This window comes from Corapipo altera, unplaced genomic scaffold (genome assembly GCF_003945725.1).
Source record: "Corapipo altera isolate COAL_440 unplaced genomic scaffold, ASM394572v1 0, whole genome shotgun sequence".
NCBI lineage: Eukaryota > Metazoa > Chordata > Aves > Passeriformes > Pipridae > Corapipo > Corapipo altera.
In genome coordinates, this window is record NW_020884872.1 from 51152777 (window position 1) to 51177467 (window position 24691).

The window sequence follows — 24691 nt, forward strand, 5'->3', positions numbered from 1 at the left end:
TGTAGACCTAAACCCAGGCAGAGCTGCAAAGGGAGTAGGGACGGATGAGTGAAATAATGGCTCCATGGAAATCAGTAGGAAATTTTCCCCCAGGTGTGTTAGTATATTCTTGTAGATTGACTCTTCTGCATTTCATAATTTGAGCCATTAGAGACTTTACTGGTTTATTTCTTTTTTTTCCCTATGATATTCAGTGAACAGTTCTTCACCAAGATGCCCTGTTAGATTTTGATTAGCTCACGTAAAAAAAATATTTATATTACTGTGTCTCCATTTAAATAGGCACTGCTGTCCTTGAAATGTCAAATAAAATATGACATGTCAATTACTGTATGTCAAGCACATGATGTATTTTCAGCCCCTGTTGATTTAGATGGGTTTTGATGTGTGCTTGACGTATTCTAATGGTGCTTCTTCAGTTCAGCGAATGTCTTGGAAACAACATTGAATGGCACATAAATCACAGCACCACCTTTTTCAGGGACTTCTGCCAGAACATGAAGTTAGCAGCTTTGCATTCCTCTGAATATTTGATCAATAATGGCTCTTTTGTCCCATAGTTGGGAGCCTGCAGTTTCTGGCAAGTTTGCTAGCAGAGCAGAAGCAGTCTGATCACACAACTGTTTTACACAGTTATTTTTTAATCGTTACTTTAGAAAAAGAAAATCTAATATTTTTTTTAGAGATCTTTCGAAAATCCCGTACCAGTATTCGGCTTATATTTTGTCTGGCGATGTGTAGTAAAGCATGAAGTAGGACCATAGGCCTCATCACCGTACAGTGTTAGAACTGATTTCTTCCTAACCATATTCACCTTAAATACACACATACATTAAGGATGAAACACTCAGTTACTGTCATTGCAAAAAGTAAGTTGCATTTGCTGACTTACAGCAGAGTCAGAAAAGGGAACGGATTACTTTCTGATCTTTTATACTATGTACTTTGAGCATTTGCTAGTTGTGACTAGCGCTAACATTTACTCTTCCACCTGAAGAACATGTGTGTTCATACAGCCGTGTGATTCAGCCATTTCCCAAAAAGATGATACACCTTGGTACTAAGGTGTCAGGAAGAAGAGGGAGAGAGGGAGGAAAGGGTAGTGTACCCACACTTTCCAAATCAGGAACTAAACCACAAAAATAGTAAGGAGCAGGACTAAGGATACCCAGGAAACGATTTGCAGCGCTCTGGGGCCCAAAGCTATGTTCTCCTCCTTTCCCTCTCTTCACTATGTTATAATGTAACACGTTGCTTTAATGAGAAGCTGTGCAATTAGTTTGACTGTACTTTCGGATGGTGTTGTTGAATAATGCGGGCTTGGAAATAATGTGAGACTTCATAACAGAGTTGTCCTTCAAAATGGCTTTTAAATCCAGTGCTTTCAGATGGGTAGAGCTAGGCTTCAGCCCTTCAGAAATACAAGCTCATTCACGGCACATCTATGTAAACCACGTCTCTGCTGTTTGAACTCCAGAGGCTGAAATAAAAGCAGCCTGTCACAAAAACAGATGAATACTGGGCCATTTTTTGTTATTGCTCAATATTTTGCCACAGAAATGAGACAGGATTTATCATCCTGGTGTGAAACAGAGAGCAGTGCAGTGTACGCTGCTCTTTTAGCTGATATTCTGTAATTTTACATACCATCTCCCTGCCTGCCTTTTCCAGGAGAGGTTTGGCAGACTTCTAGTATGAAAAAATGTAAGAGGTTCACCTGCTAGGCCACTGGCCACTGAAAAGGTTAAAGATGTTTTGAAAACTACTATAATTTCCTGAACGTAAAACACATTGAAATTCAGATGTTTTGTTTTTATAGGAAAGAACCTAACAAGAGCAAGAAATAACTGGCCAGGGAACACAGCAATTTAATGCTACCTTGGGCAGATATGTTGACAGAAGTGCTACAGCTTTATTCTGTACCTGCTGCAGGGTGAGTGGTGGGGTGGGTATACCTGTCCACATCCTCCACCTACTTCCTGTATGGTAGGAAAGGGAATTAATCGGGCCACAAGATGCTTCTACATCACATTTAATTAACATTACTAAAATATCAATTCTATCAGTATTAAAGACTTCTCTACCTGCATGTGTGTAACAAACTGTGTTGCATTTGAGTAGCCAAACATGAGACATAAATGAGAAATGGATTTTTTGGCTACTGTTACAACTAATATGAAACTCAGAACAGACCTCCACTTACCCAGGCAGAGAGGGAAGAGGTGGTCTTGGAAATGGCAGTTTCCAAAGAGGATTCAGGGGTGCAATTCAAATGAATGGCTTCCCAACAACGTTTCTGAAAGAAATGCATAAGGGCACATCAAGTTGTATATCCAAGTTGTGATCTTGTGTCAAACTCTACTTCAGTCTGCAACGACAATCCTCCTCACTCCATCCCTGCTGTATAAGATTAAGGTATATAACAGGGGCAAAGAAACGATAACTGTGGTGGCAGGGAAGAGCCCTGCTCTCCTTTGCTCCCTGAAATGTTTCTTCACCTCTGAGTGGGTGTTGCAAGGTGAGCGAGCAAGATGTCCAAGGACCCTTGTGTCCAAGACAGTGTCATCAGGGTCACCTGCACAAAGTGGTGGGTGGCTCCACAGGGCACCTGGGGTATGGGACCCCATTTCCAGGGTGAGATGTCTAGCTTGTCTTGTTCAGGCAGTCACTTGCTAGGCCGTGGTTTTCTCATCTGACCCTGTGCTGAATGCCACTCTAATGTCTCCCTCTTACCTCTCTTTCTCTTATTTACTGTAGTTACGGCGATATCATTCTGTTGTGCTGGGAGTTTTGGATTTGGTTGGGGTTTTTTTGTGCCTCTTCCAAATGAATAATTGTGACTGCAAAATGCTTTGATAATTATCCCTTTTTACTACATGCAAAGGCTCTAAATTTTTTAGGAAATTACGGTTGTTTTTTGATCTTTACAGTTCTGGTATGTTTCATCCCATTTAGCAAAACAAAGCAAAACAGCATATGTTCAGGGCTGAGTTTTGCAAGATTTTAACAGACTCTGATTTCTCCAGTAAAAGCTTGAGTGTAAGCACACTGGTTGTTCTTAATTGCTATATTGGCAATACTAGTTGATCCTTTATTTGGGGACTGATACTGTTTGTAAGATGTCATGTAAACAGGCAGAGATTTTAACAGATTAGGAAATGGAAAATATCCAGATGTGGGCGTGGAAGATTTTTCAGATTTTCTTTTTTCCAAAAAGGAAAATTAAAAAGTAGAATTAAAGAAGTCTTGATGTGAATTTAAGTTATTAAGCCAAACATCCTGTTGGTGAAGATTTGGGAGACTAAAGCTTTCAGGGAAGCAATAGAAATTCCAGAGACAAATGAACTGGATCCTGGGTCAGAACAACTCACTTTGGGCTAAAATATGCAGGAAAACTGTGGCAAATGAAGGGACCACTGGGTCCTAGACGGGGCTCTTGACTGCACATTTAACATACTTGAAATTCAGAGCACTGTGTTCTAGCCACTCAGTTGTGTTGACCTGCGCTAATGAGCAACATGCATAAATTAGCAAGGTGAATGGAGTGGCCTGTTATTATCATGCCTTGATTCTTAGCGTTGTAGGAGATGCAGTTGGGAGGGATACGCCATCTTCAGAGAGAGCAGCTAGGCAGATTCCCTTTGCTTCTTCACAGGGTTTCCTTTGTAATGTGGGTGTGCTTTCAAGTGTGAAACAAATTATAGTGATGGTAGTGTAAAAAATAAATACATCAAGTAGTGATAATAAGGCCATAAAAATATTCTTTAGCACTAAATAGGAGAAGGAATATCATGTGGATGAAGGACGTCTGATCTCCATTTCTAAGGTGTCTGCAAGAGATTCTACTGGTGACAAGATGATTTTTCTGCATAGGTAGAAACTTAGTTTCTTCCCTCCTCCCTGAGACAATTTCAAATCAAAGGAAAAAGTGTGCTCATCTGAAAAAGAGTAGCTATTTAACCCCCTGTGAAAAAGTGTTCATGTAAATACTGTACTATATGACTATGAATTCTCTTTCTTTTGTTGGGCAGCATTGTTTCTAAATACTTAATTCTTATGGGATGAAGCAAAATAAAACTGATTTCCTAAAGCCTACAAACATGAAGTTTTTTGCCTGTTACTAGAGTTTAGGGAAGGGCCAGGTCAAAAATCTGACTGTTGCAAAGCTTATTCAACTTCATATGTTTTTGTGCTTTTTTAAACAGAACATTCAGTGTCTGTTGGAAAGAGCAGAATAATTTTCGTCAAATAATAATTGACATCCCAAAGGGATACAGACACCCTTTAACCAGTGGGAAGACATTTCTTGTTAGGAGAATGCATTTTGTTACATTTCAAAAAACCTGAAGAGGCAACTTCTTTTAAATCTCACCCCATTTAAATCCTCCCATAAATTCACATACACTTATAGTTAATATATAACACCAAATCCTCAGTCCAGTTTTGCCTGAGTGGAGCTAGAGCATTCATAGAGTGAAATCTTGACCCTTTATTTTTATGGCAAAAAGCCATCAGGATTTTGTTCTCTCCTTTTCTAGTGGGTTGGCCCTGGCTGGATGCCAGGTACTCACTACAGCCTCTCACTCTCTCCCCTCTGCAACTGGACAGAGGAGAGAAAAAAAAACAATGAAGGATTCATGAATTGAGATAAGAGCTAGGAGAGGTCACTGATCCACCATCACAGGCAAAACAGACTTGAAGTGGGGATATTAATTGAATTTATTGCTACCAGGATCAGAGCAAAAGAGTGAGAAGTAAAATAATCTTAAAAACACCTTTCCCCCACCCCTCCTTTCTTCCATGTTCTCCCTCCTCCCCCCCCAGCGGTGCAGGGGGACAGGGAGTGGGGATTACGGTCAGTTGCTGTTTCTACCACTGCTCAGGGAGAGGAGTCCTTCCCCTGCTCCCATGGGGTCCCTCCCATTGGACACAGCCTTTGATGGACCTCTCCAGCGTAAGTCCATCCTTCATGAAACTGCTGTCCTGTGGGTCACTCCTCCATGGGGTGCAGTCCTTCATGAATGAGCTGTACCAGCATGGGTCCCCCCCAGGGGCCACAAGTCCTACCCAGGAAAAACCCGCTCCAGCATGGACTCTTCTCTCCATGGGCTGCAAGGTCCCCTGATCCATCTTGGGCCTCCCACGGGGTCACAGCCTCCTTCATGCATTCACCTGCTCCAGTGTGGGCTTCTCCATGGGCTGCAGGTGGGTCTGTGCACCCTAATGGTCCTCCATGGGCTGCAGGGGCACAGCTGCTCCATCATGGCCTTCGAAGACCACGGGCTGCAGGGACCTCAGCTTTGGTGCCTGGAGCAACTCGTGCCCCTGCTTCTGCACTGACCTTGGTGTCTATGTTGTTATTCACATGTCCTCACTCTGCTCTTCCCTGGCTGGAATTCTTTCTATGCAATACCTTTCTGTTCTTAAATAAGTTATCACAGAGGTGTTACTATCACTCCTAATTGACTTGGCCTTGGCCAGCAGCAGGAAGCCCATCCTGGAGCCAGCTGGCATTGGCTCCACCAGACAGGGGAAGCTTCTAGCAGCTTCTAACAGAAGCCAACCCTGTAGCCCCCTCACCACTAAAACCCAGCCACAGAAACCCGCTTCACCTTTCTATAGAAGAATATTGTCATCCTAAAGATGTCTGTAGTTTTTCCTGACCAAGAAATAGCCACAGTGAGGACCACCTAGTTGTTGAAGTAGAAGAGCATGAGAGCAAGCCCATGCAAACACCTTGACCCAGTGCAGTCCAGAAGAGTAGAGTTGCTTGACTGCGAGCCTAATAATGCTCTTGAAAAAGTGTTACTGGGTATTTATCAGGAAGAATAGGGTTTGTACTCCTGAGTGCAACTGAAACAATTTATATGAGAAGCAGATCGGTTAAAGATGTATTTCCTTGGATTTCCTAATACAAAACATATCTTATGGCCGTGTGCAGTCTGCTTACAGAAGCAATTTTACTGTTAATCAAATCAAGCCCATGAGCACTTGAGAGATTCTAAATGCAGTTCTGCCTTGGTGAGAAAGTGTTAAGAGGACCAGTTCATGAAAATGACAATACTCTGGTTTCCTCTTTCTGTTGGGAAGGTGTATGTCTGACTCCACTGAAGACAATGGCAGCTTTGCCAGACTTCACAAGGCTTGCATCCAAGCTGGATATCTTTGTGACTTCTGAACTGGTGTAATGATAAAAAAGGAATTGTTGAAATTTGCCTTTTTTATATGAGTGAAAAATAGATTAATGCTCTGTTTCACAATTAACTACACATGGAAAGACTCTACTACCCACAGTTACCAAAAATCCAGATTGAGTATTTCCTAGGTGCAGTTTTAATAATGGAGAGAAGAAAAGGTATGGTTGCGCACATGATCTAACCGATCTGTGCAAGGCCAGTAAAAAGATAAAGTAACTCTTCCAGCACATAAATGGTAGTCATGAGTTCCTCTCTCTCAGAAGCTACATGCCAGAGTGGTTTCTACAGCTTTCAGGGACACTTTGCATCCCATTGTGCAGATGAAGCCACTAGAAATCTTTCAAATACTAGCAAATACAGTGAAACTGCAACTACATAAATTTCTATCTATGTAAATATCTCACTGAGTGACAAAACCTGCCCCTGTGATTCTCTAGAGAGACAGTTCCCAGCTGGCGAATTGGCAGTAAGTCTGGGGGAAGAGGGGAGAAAAATACGGACAGGAAGAGAAAAGAAATGTCAGTCCTTGGGAAAGGAGTATGAGAAGTTGCAACTGGTGAAACCCATAACATTACTTCAGGTGAGACTATCTTATAAATAGGTGTGGAAAACCACAGGTGCATAGAGAAGTAGTGGGGTTTCTTCATACTGCAGGTAGTGTATTAATACTCTGTTCATGTATTGGGACCTCACTGTACTTATTTTGCTTTGCAAACACAAAACAGCCAAAAAGATGTAGCAAGGATCTCGTAATCTAAATGAAGAAATACTTAATTGGCATACATGACTGTAAAGCGAGGTACAAGCTAGCTTATTGAATACAAAGCTGGCTTCTTATATAACATAAATATAAATACATCAGGATTCCTCATTGTAAGTGAAAATGCTTAGTAACACAATCCATATGGCCTCTGAGGTGTAGTAACAGTTTTGATTTATGGGATATTTTTTTCATGTTCTTTTATAAAAAAAATTCCTTTCAATAGGAGAGGGTACTCTGGAAGGAAAAAAAAAAGCAAAACTATAAATCTCAAAATTTATTGATTAGAAAGTAGTCTTACAGAAAGAAACTGAAACTTCTGAAGTATGAACTTTTTTTGTCCCCAAATAAATTAAATTATTCAGTCCGTTTTTTCCTAGTTAGATCAAATAAGTATGGTACTTATATTATCTCTGCAATAGATTAATTCTTTGCAATATATACTCTCACACAGGAGCTTGTAGGGGACTGTGGGGCATAAAAAATTGGTTTTCTGAGAAGACATTCTGTCAGGGATGGCAAGTTGTCTTTACATATATATAAGCACCAAAATGTATGCTTCAGTGGGGTCATCCATTTAGTAGTTAACAAAATTTGCTTGATGACACGGGGTATGACAGATGACCACCCGTAATTGCATTACATGTAGGTATGCAGGGTAATCAAATATTTAACTTATCAATAATTAGCTTTCTGAACAGGAAGAAAGTAAAGGTCATTCACATGAGTTTCAGTCCCAGTGGAAGCAATGTTCTCGTTTAATATCACTGACTTGGCAAGACGTTAGTGACAATTTTGTCATCTAAGGATATAGAAGAGGGAATTTTTAATCACCACTGCAGTGATCAGTTCCACATTTGTTAGTCCAGCCAACAAGAGGAGGCGGATACACAGGTGAGAGTCATCATTGTACAGGCGCTGGGACTGACTACTGTGATGTACAGTATGAAAAATCAGAATCGGAGATAGGAGAAGAAATGAAATCTGGAGAGCAAGGTACAACATGCAGGGAGTCCTGCACTAGAAAGTGGCACATCTGTGCTCTTTTTACAAGTAACCAGAACAAATATGAAAGACATGAATATATGTACATACTTATTTCCATGATGAAAATTTCGGCTCAGCCCATTTTCTGCTGAGAATACCAGTATAACCAGGGCTTGTTTGCATATATGTCCAGAAAACCGTGAAGAAAAAATACAAATCAAAAAGAAACAGGAGAGGTAAAAAGCGGGGCCCTCTGCTCTCAGAGCTGAGTTGTAGGTGCTCGGTTACCCAATTTTATGCTCTGTTTAGAAGGAGACAAAAAAAGAAAGAACAGACTTGGCATTGATGCAACCTGTCTGGAAAGAGGGTTAGGGTAGCTGGTGCTAGAGATTCTGTGAATGATCACTGCTGTTGTGCTAGCTTTGAAAGGAGGGGATGAAATAAGATGCTCTTTCTCTGCTAGACCAGGATCAGGTCTGAACTAGCATGCATCAAACATGTTTAGCATACAGGATTTCAGGAATTATTCCTGCTTTCAGGAGGATGTACAGTGCTTTGTCTTCAGATCCGAAGAACAGACATTTGTTCATGCACTTTATTCCACCTGCAAGTTCACTGTGAAGGTATGTTTTTCCCACTGCTTGAGGTTTCCTTGTTTTCATGGATTTTCAGTTCAGAAAAACATCGGGCTAAAGCAAAGTAAGCTATTTTTTTTTTTTTTAAAGAAATTCAGGTTATGTTAGCTCATGGTCACTCAGTTATCTTTCATTACAATATGTAGATATGTGTATTTATGAATATAAACTTTTCGTAAGAACTATTCAGAAAAAGCAAGCATTCATTAGAAACTCCCTTTTGAACGTGAATATGGCTGAGCACTGGAACACATTGCCCAGAGAAATGCCTTTTTTTTTTCCCCATCTTTGAACGTTTTCAGGCTTAACCAGGACAAGACTATGAACAACCTGGTCTAGCTCTGAAGCTAACCCTGCTGAGCAGAAAATTTATAGGTCCCTCTCTAGATGAGTTTTTCTATTACTCTTTATTCCATGGTAATACAGCATATTACAAAAAGACGTGTTAATGTGGGCTTCAACGTGTATTGATGTTGAGCCATCCTGATGGGCTGGAAGGGTCGATGTTGCGGCTGTACATCTTTTGTGTGGTGCATGTGTTAGAAAAAAATACTTCTGAAACATACGTTAACATCTGCGGTTGTTTGTCACCTCAAGATCTATGACAAAATCTAAAGATAAGTGTCTTAATGTGAGTCTGTCTGTCTAAACCAAGGGAAATGCAGAGAGCAGTGAAACAGATTTATGTTTTAAATTACTGAAAGGGTTTTGTCTATGTGTAAAACATCATAGCCTTCCTGTCAATTGTTTGTAAAACTTTTGCAGGTAGAAACAAGCTCTGTATGTCCTGCCATGGTAGGAGAAGTGTGAAATTCATCTTAGTTAAGCATCATCTCAATAATTCAGTAGGGCTGGTCTGGGAATTGGTGTTGCCCATGTTTGGTTATTGCTGGATATAGCAGTGCAAGTTGTCATACAGCCATGAATCTTCTCAGAACCAGGAAGAAATATTTTAATAATGTAGGCAATGCTTATGTGCAAGGTAATAAACATGTAATTCCTTTGCTTTTTTACACAATAGCTTTCTAGGGTAACATTTTCTTGGTTAATAAGGGTAAAACAGACAGAAAGTTTTTGGTGTGTTTTTCTTTTAAGTGGCATTTCAGAGTTCATCATAGATTTTGTTTATGGTTTTTCTCTGTCAGAAGTTTGCTTCGCAGTCTTCCAGTAATCAGATCTGGGGGACATGCTGGAGCATGTCATAGATACTTTCTGGCTCAGTTTCCTTTCTTTAGAAGCCTAGCACAGAAAAACAGCGTGAAAGAGAAAACATGGTGTGTATTTGGGTCTCGGCTCAGTGTGGAGCTGGGATACACCTCAGGACAGCACAGCTCTAGGAGATGTGCTGCTTCTGGATCCCATAGCATGAATACAGATCAGGAGGATCAAGCAAATGTCTCATTCCATGTCTCAGCTTAACACAGCTGATAACAGAGGTGATGAATAATTTTGGTAAATTGTGCCATGGTTGACATTAGTGCTTTTCCTAGTAGACCCTAAAGTTCTTTCCCTCTGCCTGAAGTTTGCTACGTGTATAGTTCTGTTTCCAGTTCCACCCAAGCCAGAGCAATGTTGTGACACACTCGGGTTTTGCAAGGAAACTCAGCAGTTTGAGTACCTTTATCTGGTCTCAACATTAAATGCTGCAGATGAAGTCATGGTCAAAGATGTGCAGGGTGTTTTGTTTCCCAAGTGCCCAGGGCAGTTGGGAGCATGGGAATGGCCATATGGAGCTGGAGCAGAGGATCTTCTTTACCAAGATGTTGCCTCTGGCAGCACTCAGCAGTGGATACCTAGGACAGAGCATAACAAGACAAACTAATCGTGCTCTTACTCCTATCTCCCCATCTGCTCCAAGTGCAATTTTGCTCCATCTTCAGCTCAAGCACTTTCTGAACCAAATATATTCAAGTCATCTTTTATCTCTGTCTTGTTTATCCATGTAATTTTCCCATTTAATGTGTGTGCTGTTTGTGTATGCTGCCAAATTCCTCCTTTCTTTCTTGACAAAAAGTATAATTTCCAGTATAACATCACCTTCAAGTACAGTGATTGAAATAACTACTGCTAATAAAAGAGTGGCACATATTTTCCTTTTATGATCGCGATCGCCTTAAGTACTGCTTGATATGTTTTAATGTCTAAAATTCCTAAGGCAGCTGTTTGCCTTTCATGAAACATTAATTAGAATCTAAGAATAAAAGAGGGCAAAAAATATATATGTACATATGCGTGTGCATCTGTTTCTGGACAGGAGACAGTAGAAACTTTGTATTTAAAAAGGAAAGCAGTAAGTAAATATTTGAGTGAAAACACTTATCAGGAGATTGCACTGATATTTAAGCATTTTACAGGAAAAAAACTACTATGTTTTTATTCAGTAGGATATTGGCATCTCACTTCTAAGAGGAGTTTTATAAACTGTAATGAAAAATAATCCATGTCATATTTCTTCATGATCTAGTGTATGGTGTTTACAAGGATACTTTCACCAATATCCTGAGCGAGAAGGTAACATTATATGACCTATCAGAAAATTAAATTACATTATGTGAAAAGCTGCTACAAAAGAAAGTAATTGAGAGCTGGAGTCTGGCAAATGTGATTCAATGCCCCTTTTCAAAAAGGCACAGAGTGCCCAAATCATGCCTGTTAGTGTCTGACACTTAAGGTCTTAACTGATAGAGGATACTTGTCTTATGTGAAATTAACTCTTTGAATGAATGGTGTGCTGCTGTGGATGTGTTCACGCTATTCAGAAATGTGCTGGAGGAGCCAAGTAAAGGTGTTGGGGCTGCGGTCATCTCTGCTTCTGATTGTCCTTGGTGGGGAGCTGCTCTGGGAGCCACGCAGCTTCACCCGAAGGAGCATCAGCAGCTGCCAGGGATGTGTGTGCACATGCTGCTCAATGTGCTCAAGGGGTGCCATCGCACCACTGGATCCAAAGGCCAAGATTTTCAAAAATAATGCATAAAGCTTCACTTATGCCTGTGGTTAGTCACTATAAATGTTAAGCAGCCAAAACTTATAATGCTTCTTTCTGCAGCCCAGCTTCCCTTTGAATGCTGAGCAAATGCTAGAAATCTAAAGATTTGCTTCATCGGCTCATTATCATCTGAATACAGGCATGTTACATTCCAGATTTCTGCTTTTATTTAATTTACCTGCACTTTTAGTCACTATAACTTACAGGTTGACCTAGAAGCTTTACATGTCTCATAAAGATTCACGTTGCTAGATTTATACACTATTTGTATATTTGAATATTGTATATTTACCCTTTTTTCCCTTTAAAACCAAATAAAACCTGTAAATATCTTCATGTACAAAATTGACCTGAGGGTGGGATATGAGTGTTTGCTTCTTGGTTCTATCCTGTATTGCCAAAACACATTGTCAGCTCCTAAGCATTTAGCATGATTATATCTCCCAGTTTTTGTTTTCAGCCTATCTATTTATGTGTTTATTTTTCTGAGTATTATATACTCAAGTATCACAAGAAGTAGCTTCTCTGTGCAGCAAAAGGTAGATTTTCCAGTTGTTCCTGGGGTTGATTGCTTATGTCCATGTTCTTGATTTCTTTGTGCATATTCTAAATTTGCATGGAAGCTTTGGTAATCACAGCTGGTTGCCACTGAAAGGGGTGATGATACTCCCTTGACTCTTGGCTACAGGTTTCCATCCTCTCCTATGCGTCAGCGCAGGTACTTGATACTCCTTAGGGGTTAAACCACCAAAAGCTTCTCAGGTTCTTTTGGCAGAATTGACTTTTTGTCACTGTGGGTCCCTACACCAGCTTGCTGCAAATTCAGACAAGTACCTGTGCCAACACTGTGGAAAGCAACTGGAATGGGACTGTTCTGATCTGCCACCTTAACCAAATCACCTGCGTCGCAGCCCAGAGGCTGAGGAACAAAAAAGGACCACAACTCGTGTTATGTCCACCTTATGGGACACAATCTGGCCTGCTGAGCCCCTCATCCAGGCTGAGCAGATGCTGCACAGGACTGAGCCCAGTCTAGTTTTCTTCTCGTGGTAGCCAGAGTGGAGGGAACATACCTGGGTCTCACCCCAAAGGAAAGATGACATCTGTTTTTAGCAGCTGTGTGGACTGTTGTTAAGGTGCAGCCACAAGTCTTTCAATTAACTATGGGACCAACTAGGGAGGAAGGTAATGCAGTCTGAGTGCTGTAAAGGAGAGATGTGTGGTAAGGTGGCAGGGATATTGAACACAAACTGGTCTTTACTTGTTGGCCCTGGGTCAGTGTGTTTTCCATGAGGTCTTTGGAGGCAAAAAGGATGCATAGCCAGAGAGTCTGAGCTCATAGTGGAGGGGCCAAGGAAGAGTAAAGGTGGCAATCACAAGGTCAAAGATGCAACACTGGGTCATTGTTCAGGTTTGTAGAGCAAAGAGCAAAGCTTAGCTTGCTGCAAATCACCGGCTCCTTGCTGGCTGTGTCAGCCAGCCTTCAACTAGCTCACTGGGATGCCAGCAGCACCCGGAAGCTTGTATTTTGGTGGCCGAAGGTAACCCTGCAGATTGGCCACAGAGTGAGTGCACTTGAGGAGACTATTTGTTGGGAGCTGCCAGCGTGCAGTGACTTGTGCGTGGTGTGTTGGTGGTGTGTCACGAGGCTGAACACAGTTCAAGTCTTTAATAAACATACCATGCTTCCTTGGAAGTTCTCTGGGCAGCTCTGCTCTGCATATTGCTCAGAAAATACAGGATCAGTATAAAAAGACGTGGTTTTTAAGTGTTGCTGCATATGCCAAGGACCATTCACAGTCTGCGTAGAACAGAGGCAAAACACCTAGGAAGTCACAGACGGGCAGCATTTGTAGAATGGAAAAATAATCCTACATTACCAGGGTGTTAAAATCCCTGTCTCATGCAGTGCAGATCACATTCAGCAGAACTTGATGGCCATCTACTGGCGAAGCCCCAGTTGGTGTTACACTTTGCAGACTTTTTTGCATCCGAGAGACAAGCACTTGGCCATGTGTGACTGGCAAAGATGTATGTTTTCACTTCTAGCTGGAAATAACACAACTGAATTTTTATAAATCACTCTAAAAGCTCATGTTGGTTTTCCTCATTTAACCTTACCAGCCAAACTGACTACAGGTGTTGCAGCTGCTCATGTAGGCAACCAACAGCCTGCCAGGATTCCTGTTAAGTGTAACAATTTCTATGCTAACATAGAAATTACACTGGTTTTAGAAATAATGAACTGCAAATAAATAAATGTCAAGCTGACAGGTCAGAACCCAGTTTTCTTCTTTGTTAATTTATCTTTCAAACTTGATGTATCAGCAGTAAGTTGATAGCTCAGTTTCACTGACCTGTTATGTGTGGGGTCAGTCCTATTGTTAAAGCCCACCTTGAGCCTTAAAGACTGCCTGAGATCTTGGCCATGAACAGAACTGGCAGCTCTTCCTCTCAGTGCCTTAGTAGCTCTTGGCTGATGATAGGTTTCCAGGTCTTCCCTCTGTGCAATCTGCGAGGGGCACTTAGATTTGAGAGAGGCCACTACACTATGATTTGCTTGGGTTTTGGTTTAGTGGGGGTTTTTTGGTAGGTTTTTTTGGGTAGTGTTTTTTCTTTATTTTATAGAATTTTGAAACATTTTAAACAAAAAGAAAAAAGAAGTCAGTTAAAAAAAAAAATACCTATGAATTCCCTGACACATCCATGCTCTGTCATCATCTACCATGGTGCTGTCAAACAGTAATTTCTGGAACCCCGTGCTGACCAGAGCCATCTGGCAGAACATCCATGGCCTTTAAAAGGCACAAAACATGGTTTTGAGGATTTATTTTATGTCTGTGTGGTCAGAGAGAGTGTTCTGTAGGAATTACTTTAAAAAGAAGATGTCCCTTTACTGCTGCATGGCGAAGGGAAAGAACATCAGCAAATCAGCTGGAAGTTACTGTGGGAGGGACTAACCTGAGAAAGCTCATAAAAGCCCTTAGTGCTCTTGTAAGGGCTTTTTGTGGTATCTCAATTTTTAAAAAGTTACACAGCTTTTGATAGACTAAAACAAAGCTGGTACTATCAGGTAGATTCTGGCTCCTTTTCTACCAGGGAGCATGTCTGCACTGTTGGGTCCCCCTGTGCCACAGGAGTTAGAGTGGCAGAGGAAAATCACTTTGGATGTACACTCTCACTTGCCATGTGAGTCTCCTCTGGTGATTAGTTTATCATTTAGCCTGCACTGCTGCAAAAGAAAGGCATGAGGTTACATTTGCTGGTTCTGGCTGACAATAGCTTTTCTCCTTGGTGTGCTAAGTAAGCGTTGACTCTGAAGCTCTCAGGGATTAGTGACAATGCACATCACCTTCTGTGGCTTATTCTGTTACTCTTCCTCCTCTGGAATAGGTAGAGTCCTTCACTTTTTAAAAAGGGAGCAATCCAGTTAAGAAGCAGCAGCATTGATCATGTGCCTCATTCACGGCACTGCTTTATGCCACTCTCTCCTGTATAAATACCTGGGAAAGCACAGAGCAGTTCCCAGCAGTGAGATCACTTTCTTGTATATGACAAATAGCTTTTATGAGGTGCTGACTCTTCTCAAGGTTCATTTTGTCTCCAGGCTGGAAATTGCAGCAGCATTATAAGCTTGATCCTCCTCCCATTTAAATGAGCTGTACTATCCAGGATCTGAACACTCTGTTACAAAACAGGCTTTTAAGACAACTCATAAATCATGTGCAGTGAAAATGATGCACAAATATTTATTTTTAAAGGTAAAGATTTTCTGGTCTAGAGTGCTGGATTTTGTATGTTCAGTATTGAGCTTTAACAGTTGATTTACACATTCACTTTTATTTCAGATGATGGGATGTTTAAAAAAAACAAACAGCTGGAGTAGTGAGACCATTCTCAGTGAATCATCTAACCCAAGACTTTTATTTGCCCTGAGATGCAGATGCTTAAACGCAATTGCTAAGCCATTTCTGTGAGAGCTAAACATATCTGTATTCCAGTCACATAGTTAAAGTGCTAATGTGTCTTACTCTCTTGTGGACAACTTTTCACAAGTTAATGTTGATATTACAGCCCTTTGTCCACTTCTTTCTGCATTTCAGAAATTCTCTGTGCAACCGTTTGCACACATCATATTCTAGGCAAAAATAATTACTCTGAAAAATATCTTGGCTGAAGGTGAACTATGAATATATATGAAGTGTTAAGAGAGAAAGAGAACTATTGGAAAGAAAATACCTTTTTTCTTTTTTAATAATGCTTTAAATTAGGGTTGTAGTATAAAAATATTCAAACAAAAAGAAAAATGAGTAATTTGGACTACCATTAATTCGAGGCTTAAAGGTTTGCATGCAGAGAATTAGAACATCTCTGAAATCACATGGTAATTGTGTGAGATGCTTTATGCAAAGTTTTAAGCCAATATAAATAGTCCTCAGCAAATTCTGGAAATCTCTAAGAGTTAAAATTTATTCTGGAACAGCTATAGCTGTAACAGTGGCTGTTGTAACAGGAGGTTGCAAATTGGTGTTAACACAGGAGCTTCTCAGCGAATGCATCAACATCAGTGCTTCTTTCAAATGCCTTTCTCAGTATGATAGCTTCACCAAAGGTTCATGCTTCTTTTCATTCAAATTGATCTTAAGAGTCTAAAAGAGCTGACTAATGAATTTGTAGCTTATTTAACTTGAATGTCAATAAATCTGGGAAGCCTCAGAAATCTGATGAAGACCAGTGTTTAAAGTAGCTAAACAGGTTAGTATAACTGGGTTAATGTGATTGTTGTGCGATATAGTCATGGTGAGGTTGATAAGATGATCAGTTAATAAAAATTTATGGCTGGGTAGTATAATTACTGGACGTCAATGAGGGTTTGGATCTTGGCCTACCAGCTTGATAATAGTTTATCTAACCAAGCCAAATGCATTGCTGTAGCAGACTTTTTTCAAGTATTAGACTCAGTACACACTGTATTTAGAATATCAAGCAACATAACTTCAACATTATATTTTTAATTGCTTAAAATTGGGATAACCGATAGGCCTTAAGACGTTGCTGTAAATGGAGTATCTTTGATGAGCATTTGAGTTTCTCTCAGATTGTTCTCTGGCCCTGTGCTAGTAAACTTTATTTGTCAGTGGTCTGAATGGAAAATAAAATTCTTTGGCTTGCAAGTGATAGATTGAGAATTGTTAAATAAGAAAATGGAAAAATCACTGCTGTGTGGTGATATGGATCTGTTAGCAGTTTTTATTCAAGCAAATAACAGGTGTTTGGCCTAATGCAAGGATCCATAGTCCAGATCTGGGTATTGGAAACACTTTTTCATAAAAGGTTTCAGGCTTTTTATCTATTTAAAGTTGTCAAGGAGAAGTTATGGAGGCTATATATAAAGTTGTTTAGAAAACAGAGTTCAGTGAACTTGTACTTGGACATGTGTCAAATAGAAATAGAGCTCAGATAAAGTCAGGCTACTTCATTATTGGAGCAGCATTTCAAGGATCGTGATGCTTTTTTTAGGGCAATAAGCACCTCTAAATCAAGACTTCAGTTATTTCATATTGCAGAATATGCTCTGGTTTAAGCACTGATTGTGTCAAATATGTGCTGTGAACTACATTATAGAAAGGGAAATAATTAATTGTGTGTGTCACTTTTGTCACAGTCATATATTACAGCTGATTTTTTGGGGCCCAGGATGTACACTATGCTCTTGCTTCATTTCTTTGTTTCTGTTCTGTTTTTCAGTTCAATTTCACCATTCAGTATTGAGAGCACAAGGCGTCAGAGAAGGTCTGAGTCTCCAGACTCCAGGAAGCGGCGCATCCATCGATGTGACTTTGAGGGATGCAACAAAGTATACACAAAAAGTTCCCACCTGAAGGCTCACCGGAGAACACACACAGGTAAGACTTTGTTGGCACTGTGCACCATGGTTAAGACAAGCAGGTTCCCCTCTAATTTAGGACGTATTGAGCTTGTTGTCCTATACTAAGGGCCAAAGGCCTTTAAATAACAGAGATCTTTGCGAGTGAATCAGCACTGGCATTCTGGGGCAGATCAAGTGTCCCTGTCATCCCCCCTTTGGCAGTACTAGAGTGGTGTCAGCACAAACCAGACTCCTCTCCAACGAAACTAAACAGAAAAGTGGCCTTCAGGGACATCACCTACTGTGCTTCAACAATGGGTGGTCATTGCTTGGGATCAACCAGAGCTAGTCCAAAGAAAACCCTCCAGAAGAGGATATAATGCAGTCATGAATCTTCAGCAGCATTTTTTCACTCTACAGATCTGCTCAGGTCGAGCTACTACTTGCTTTTTTTACAGATGTAGCCTTTGAATGCCAGGTGCTCCTGAGAGCCTTCAGTTCAACTCAAGTGTAAACTCAAGTCCTCAGTATGTCTTTCTGGAAGGCTTTAGGGAGCACCTACCCCATACTGGAGAGGGAAGTCAATCACTGTATGAGAATAGGTTGTACTACGTCCCTACAACAGAGGTGCAGGAGAGGTGCTTAGAGGAGCTAGGTCCCGTTCAGTGATGATAATACTTAACACTTAGTCAATACCTGGTGTCCTTATTAACTTTGTGGACTGTTAGTAGTCTGTATGACAGGCATGTAAGGGAACTGAAGCAGTGATGATGTAATAGTTGTAGTTTTATTGTGGATAAACTCAGGAACAGCAATTTGAAATACTAAAGAACAGTTTAAAAGGGGCTTGATTGGATGGCTGGAAAGGCAGTGGACAGAACACTCTGAGTCTCAGTGCTATTCCTTACTCTGCTACTGATTTGCTTAAATTTATTGATCTCTCTGCTCTTAATGGACTTCAGCATTCTTGTAACTCTTGAAGAAAAGATGGTGTTTATCCAGCATGTAGCACAATGTTGTTCTTTGCTGAGAATCTACTGGCACTTTTTGTGGTGTGGTGTACTCTAAGGAGTATGAGATATTATTTTAAAAAATTAAGTGATGGCTTCTCCATTTCAATTGAGGCCATGTCTCCATCACTCTTTCCAATATGTCTTTTGGTTGGTAGGACTTTTGTTGAGAGGAATTCTGAACAAGGCTCCATCCTAGTACCCCCTACTAAACCAATTTCGGTAAGGTAAGAGTCCCTTCCTTATACAGCAGAAATGTTGTGTTGATCTGGAAATTTCATTACATTTCCCTCCAGGCCAATTTTCCTGGCTTCTCCATATCTTCCCATTAATGCTTGTGCCTTCTGCTCTCTCATGATTTATAATTCTTATCTTAATTCTTTTTTCTTTTTCCCTATTCTTTCCCATCTTCAATGTGGTCTTTCATCTCTACCCTTCCAATATATTTTATATACCCTTACCCTTTCACTTTGTTCTCTGTCATTCTTGTTTTACTTCTTTTATCCCAGTCTAACCCTACTGCATCCCTTTCCTTCTCCCTGCCCTGATTTCTATGTTGTTTCCTTTTCTTGCCTGTACAGCCCTTTGAACATTATAAAGCTGTAGCAGATTCAAAGACAGAGAGCCCAACAGAGACATAAGAACAGTAGAGTGTTTGGTTTGAACCAAAAATACTGTTTATCTGCTTATACCATTGGGAAGTCACTCTTTTCTAGCCTGCAAGACTGGCAACCAGCCCAGGAGTATAAGCAATCGTTGTGTAAGGAGCTGAGTTACAAAACTAGATGTGAACAACCTCAGAAATGTCATACCCAAGTTAGCCCAGAAACAGAGAAGGCTCTTCTCTGCCATGATATTTTAGAACACTGAGAATTATATTTGTCATGAGTCTGTAATTCTTTAGTGATTTCATGGGACAGACCAGAGCTTGCAGGTAATGCACCCAAATCAGTGTTAAATAGTCAATACTGCTGAATCCCAGGCTGTGCACTTAGAATGCTCGAAACTAGATACTGAAGGCTTGAAAAGGGTGTAGGTGATTACAACTTTGGTGTCTGTAACTCTCCAGGCAGCATGAAGGGAGTTTGTCTACCTGCTGTAATAGTAGGATCTATCTCCTCAGCCTTGGTTTCCTGGCAGCTGGATGTCAGGGCTATGCTATCTGTCTGGGATCTCTGGGTAGTCAGAGGAGAGGGATTGGCACCTCTGGGGCATGTTATTCCCTCTTCATGTATACCCAGAGATTGGCTTGCAAAGGTGCTTTTCTTCCACTGCTGAGTACAGAGGAAACATGGGTACCTGCCAGGCTGTTAGCTGGCTGAAATGAATCTCCATGCCGAAAGACAGCTGCCTGTTTTGCAGTTATGCTGGAAGTTGGTTTATTACTTCAGAGAAAAAGAAAAGTAACATCAAATCAAAAACCTTGATTAAACGGGCAGCTGACAACTGCTTTATATTGACATTGCAGCAGGCATGATGAAAGAAGTGTAGTCTAGAAGGTGAGAGCTGAATTTAGCCAGTGGATCCAGTGAGAAAATCTGTATCATGCTGTTAAAATTAAATGCATTTTACTGAACACTTCTCAGGCTTGGTAAGAAGTTGATATATTCAGACTTACGTGCAGCATTGGCCATGATTGTACTCTATGTACTAATGTCATCTTACATTTTTTATCTTGGTCTTTACTTTTGCTTCGGGCAAAAGAAGTCAATTATTCACGTATGACCCACAGTAATTAGTGCAGTTTTGGATAAGTATAAATGAAGTATGACAGCTATGCATGCAAGGGTGAGCAAGTTTCAGTAGGAAACTTTCTGAGAAAAGATCACAGAAACTCAGCATTGCATAATCTGGAGGGTTTTGTTTTTTTTTTAGGCAGGCTGCTCTTGCTGACAATTGTTTACTTAAGCAGGATGTATTTGAGAACGTTTGGGTTTTTTTCATTTACTCGATGATCTTCAAAGGTCTTTTCCAACCTAAACGATTTTCTGGGCATAGCAACTAAAACATTCACAGTAGTTTGGATACAGGAGAAAAAACGACGTGGTATTTTGACAGAAAGAATAGGTTTGTTGGTTGAAAGGTATACTTCTTTGCACCTTAATTAAAAATGGAAACAAAATAATACAGATGGTAACAATTGCATTTCATTCTCTTGGAGTAATTCATAGCTTGTGAAGGTATGCCATTGTCTAGCTTCCCAATACTTGTCACCAGTGTCCTCAATCTTAGTGTACTGGTGTGGGCAGAGAGTCCACTGGGGGGCGAACTTGAATTACGTATCTTCTCTCTGACTAGAAAAACTGCAAGTGAAACCTGTAATAGTTAGGCCATTTCATAAATCACAAGCACTGGTATTAAATTTCTCATTCTAGTATCAGCTTCTTGTTGTTGTTTTGCCACATCATCAAATGAAGCTATCAGTAGGTACTGGGTGTGATGGAGAGCCTTCGGGGCTCACAGGCAATCTTGCAGCTCAGGTTTATCAACTCTTTCTGCAAGGAGAAACTGTGAGAAATTGACTCACCGGAGTTGTGTTGAGTTAGTTTCTGCTTCAGTGAACTTAAAAGAAAATTACTAATGTGTGACTCCACAAAGGAATAATCTTGAGAAATGGGAAAACCAGCAGCCATGGATTGCGTTCCTGGTTTGCATACATCTGTGTTGCACTTGGCATAGGTGGTGGTGCCTGCCCCAGGAATGGGGAGAGTGTAACTGCTGTTCGTATGAGGTCTGCACCCTTGCAACCCTGGTGGGACTCACCTTCTTCAGTTTGCTGCTTTTACTTGGAAGATGGAAAGGGAAACATCCATAGCACTATTTTGTGATCTCTAGTGGCTATTTCAGGCCTTTTTTAGGCAGTACTGAAGTTGCCATTGACACTTCCAGTAGGACAGCTGAGCATTACAGACTCAGTAATAGTTGTTCCTTCCACTGTGTGAACATCTAAACATCTGAAGATGCTTGAGGCTAAATCCAGTGGCTATCTTCTTACCTGTTGTATGGAAGAGCCCAAAGAGTTTAAAATATTGTGTGAATCACCCTGAAGAAGTTAACAAAGAAAGAAGATGCCTGCTTTGAGGTTATGTAGAACATAATTTTACCATGTCTGATACACAAGAGATTATTCCCTGTCTCTCACCTCCATAGCATTTTCTTTTACTGTAGAAGTAATCAGCATTCTGTATTTCTGTGCAACCTTATTTTAGTCATTAGATACTGGGGTCAGTGGCAGCAGAAGCCTGGGACTTTCCAGTTGGCATGAAGTGGGAACTAGTCCATGAGTGTAGGGCATTGTATATCCATAGACATGACTTTGCTTCTGCCTCGGAGGAGTGAAGGAGTGGAGGAGGGCAAGGTCTGTAACCAGAGCACCTTCTGTGGGAGCTGGAACTGCCCCTCTTCATGCATGAGCCCACACTGGCTCTGAAACACCCTTGTCAGTGCTGCTGCTGCTGCAGAAGATGGGGCTGCTTTTTCAGGCTCTTACAGAGGCAGGCTGAATATAGCCCCCAGGCCAAGTGAATTTTTTAGTGTTTGGTGCTTTGTTCCTTGATCAACGCCTATATCATTCCTGAGAGATGAGAGCAAATACCTTTGCCACAGATGTAATGAAGCCTATTTGTCAGTGTCAGGGGGTCTTCAGCAGTGTTATATGGAGACAGTAAACATGTCAGAAGTACAGATTTGTACCTGAGAAAATGACAGCATTCCCTCCTCAAGATGTTCCTTTATAGCTGGTTGAGACACCACCCTAGAAGAAAGAGGGCTAGTGAGTACATGGGTGTTTTGTTTAGTCTCTGCTTTTTCAAACATTGCATTCCTCTCACTCACTGTTGCACCATATATTATTTTAATACGAAAGGGCCCCTGTCATTAGTCTTTGTTCACATTTTCCTTTGAGCACTTTCAGAATGGACTTTAGAAATCGGAGGCACCAAAAAAGTTATTTTTGTTCTGTATGCTTTTAAACTTCATTCATTACTTGTTGTTTTCTTAAGGTCTGTTTAGTGCCTTTTGCTAGCTATAAGCTCCGGAGAGATATTTACAGGTTTGTAGTCCCTTCTTTAGACAAATGTTGGGAAGAAGCAACATTTTTTAAATAATCCTTCTGGATTTTCCTTGAACTGTGTAGATTTTTGGTCTACTTTAAAATCAACACCTCTTTATCACCTGTCCTCCAGACTCACTCTTCAAAAGCCCAGTTTTTCTTTCTCATGTCTTATGTGCTCCTTATTCCTGAACTCTCTTCCCTCCATGGAAATCTGTCAGGTGAAAAAAACCTCCAACAGCAGGTTCATATGCTGTTCCAGAAACTGGGAATTTAGATAAACAAAGACAATTTAAAAATTAATTTGTCTTAAGTAAAATAGAAGGTTCTGTTTGTATTGGGTGATGCTTTTATTTTTTAAGAAATACTTTCTTTTAGTGTTTAAAATTTACTGCCAGTTTCAATAAACAGTAGAGCTTTCCAATGTGAAAACAAGTATATTTCATGGAAGTTTTCCTTTCTAGCTTTTCTAGTCTTCCTTCATGAAGTTTCTCTTCGGAAGATAAACAGATTATTTAATGCATGAAGCCTCAGCCTATTCCCATTGATGTGATGGAGTTCACATTTCAGGACAGAAATATATTTAAAAGCAGATGACTGTTGGTGCAGTATGCACCAGGGTCTAAAGGCAGACTTACCAATGCCACTGCAGCCTAGTAAGGTGATGTAGAAGGGGAACCTCTGGATGTAGTCAGATAGTTATCTGAGTCCAACTAGTTACAGGCAGGTGTCCACACCAGAAGAAGCTTGTACATCCAGTTCTCTTCCAATAGCTGCTCTGTGGAAAGATAAATTATTTCATTTCTGGCACATTTTGCAAGCTCTGAATTCACCTTACACACGGGGAGTCATTCCTCTGCATTGTAGGTCTGATGCTGTGCCGATATGGAAGAGTGCCCGTATGGTTATTCCAAGACACTTTGATGGGAAAGCAAGTCTAATTGCATCTGTGATTACTTTCAGTCTCTAGATTATGAAAAATATTTGCAACAGTGCCCCTTGACTTTGTAAATATGGGGTGCATATGTGTTTTGTCTGTGTGTGGCACAAGGGAATAATGATAATTTCATTATGCAGAACAAAATTTTCTCTAAGCCAGCCATTTAGTACTTAATGTTCTACCTCCAAAGAACTGCAGTTCATCTGAGGTCTCAGGCATGATTGTGGTCTACCATGTGTAGCCCTGAAGTGGCATGAAGGCGAGAAAGACCTCTTTTACTCCCATTACTTCCAAAATGCTTTCCCAGATGTTGCACCCAGACCTGGAGGAATAAAGACACAGTATAGGGTTTCCAAGTACTTTAACTCTTGCAGCCCACTCAGTCTCTGACAGAGGAACAGGATAGCAACTTACTGCTGACATACCCATTACTGGTGATACCCCCTGTCTTCCGGTATCTGTGTCTGAAGTTCTTTGTGCTCATCCTGTCCTTGTCAGGCCAACCTTCCATCGGAAATAGAGTCTTTGAGAGTGGAATATGCTCAAAACTGCAAGTAAGCTTCACAAAAACCTTTGTTTTAGTGTTTTATACAGACTTTCCTTCTTTGATGTGTAAGAGGAAACAAGAGGTAGATCCTGAAAGGTAGTGTTTTCAGTCTTCACATTTTTGCAAATAAGTGGTTAGAAACCTGGATAAATTTTACAAAATCTTCTTGTTTCATGGGAAAGTAAAAAGCTCAGATGACACTTGGGTAGGAGGAGTTATTTTCTGAACTTTATTGTTTTCTCCATTATATATATTTCTTCTGCTTTTTATTGTGATAAAATTTGGTATTTCTTCATTTGGAAAGTTAATTTCCATTCACAACTCGCCTAAATGGGAGGTAGGTTTCTCAATGGTCTTATTTATGTAGATAACCCAGCACACCAGTGTTTCATCCTCTGCTTGAGCCTGACTTCTAGCACAGTGCTAACAACAAATAATCAGTTGTGCAAAACTGCGTGAGACAAAGCTCATCCCTTGGAGCCTTTTTGTTGGTTTTTGTGTTGTTGTTTTTTTTTTCTTAATTTCTTCGGCAGGTTTCTTTTGTTGTTTTGTTTTTTACACGTAGTGGAAGGTTTAAGTTTGATACTGAGAAACATAAGTATTTCTCTTGATGAACATGGTGGAGCTATGCCTGGAGCATCCAGGAGGAGTGACAGTACCAGTATTGTAGGTAGATGGAAAGGGAAGTGTTGCTTGTTTGGCATCTCAC

At 40.5% G+C, this 24691-nt stretch overlaps 1 protein-coding gene across 6 annotated transcripts in view; it reads left to right on the top strand.

Annotated features, from left to right (window-relative positions):
• Positions 1–24691, top strand: part of KLF12 (Kruppel like factor 12) — a 238273-nt gene that overhangs the window by 196445 nt on the left and 17137 nt on the right. For 5 of the 6 annotated variants that reach the window (XM_027646772.1, XM_027646801.1, XM_027646790.1 and 2 more), the window contains one exon: positions 17314–17471. In XM_027646772.1, the coding sequence (XP_027502573.1) occupies positions 17314–17471 (158 nt within the window). Of the gene's footprint in view, positions 1–17313; positions 17472–18602; positions 18672–24691 lie in introns of all 6 variants that reach the window. The other variant, XM_027646810.1, reaches the window with a different exon arrangement.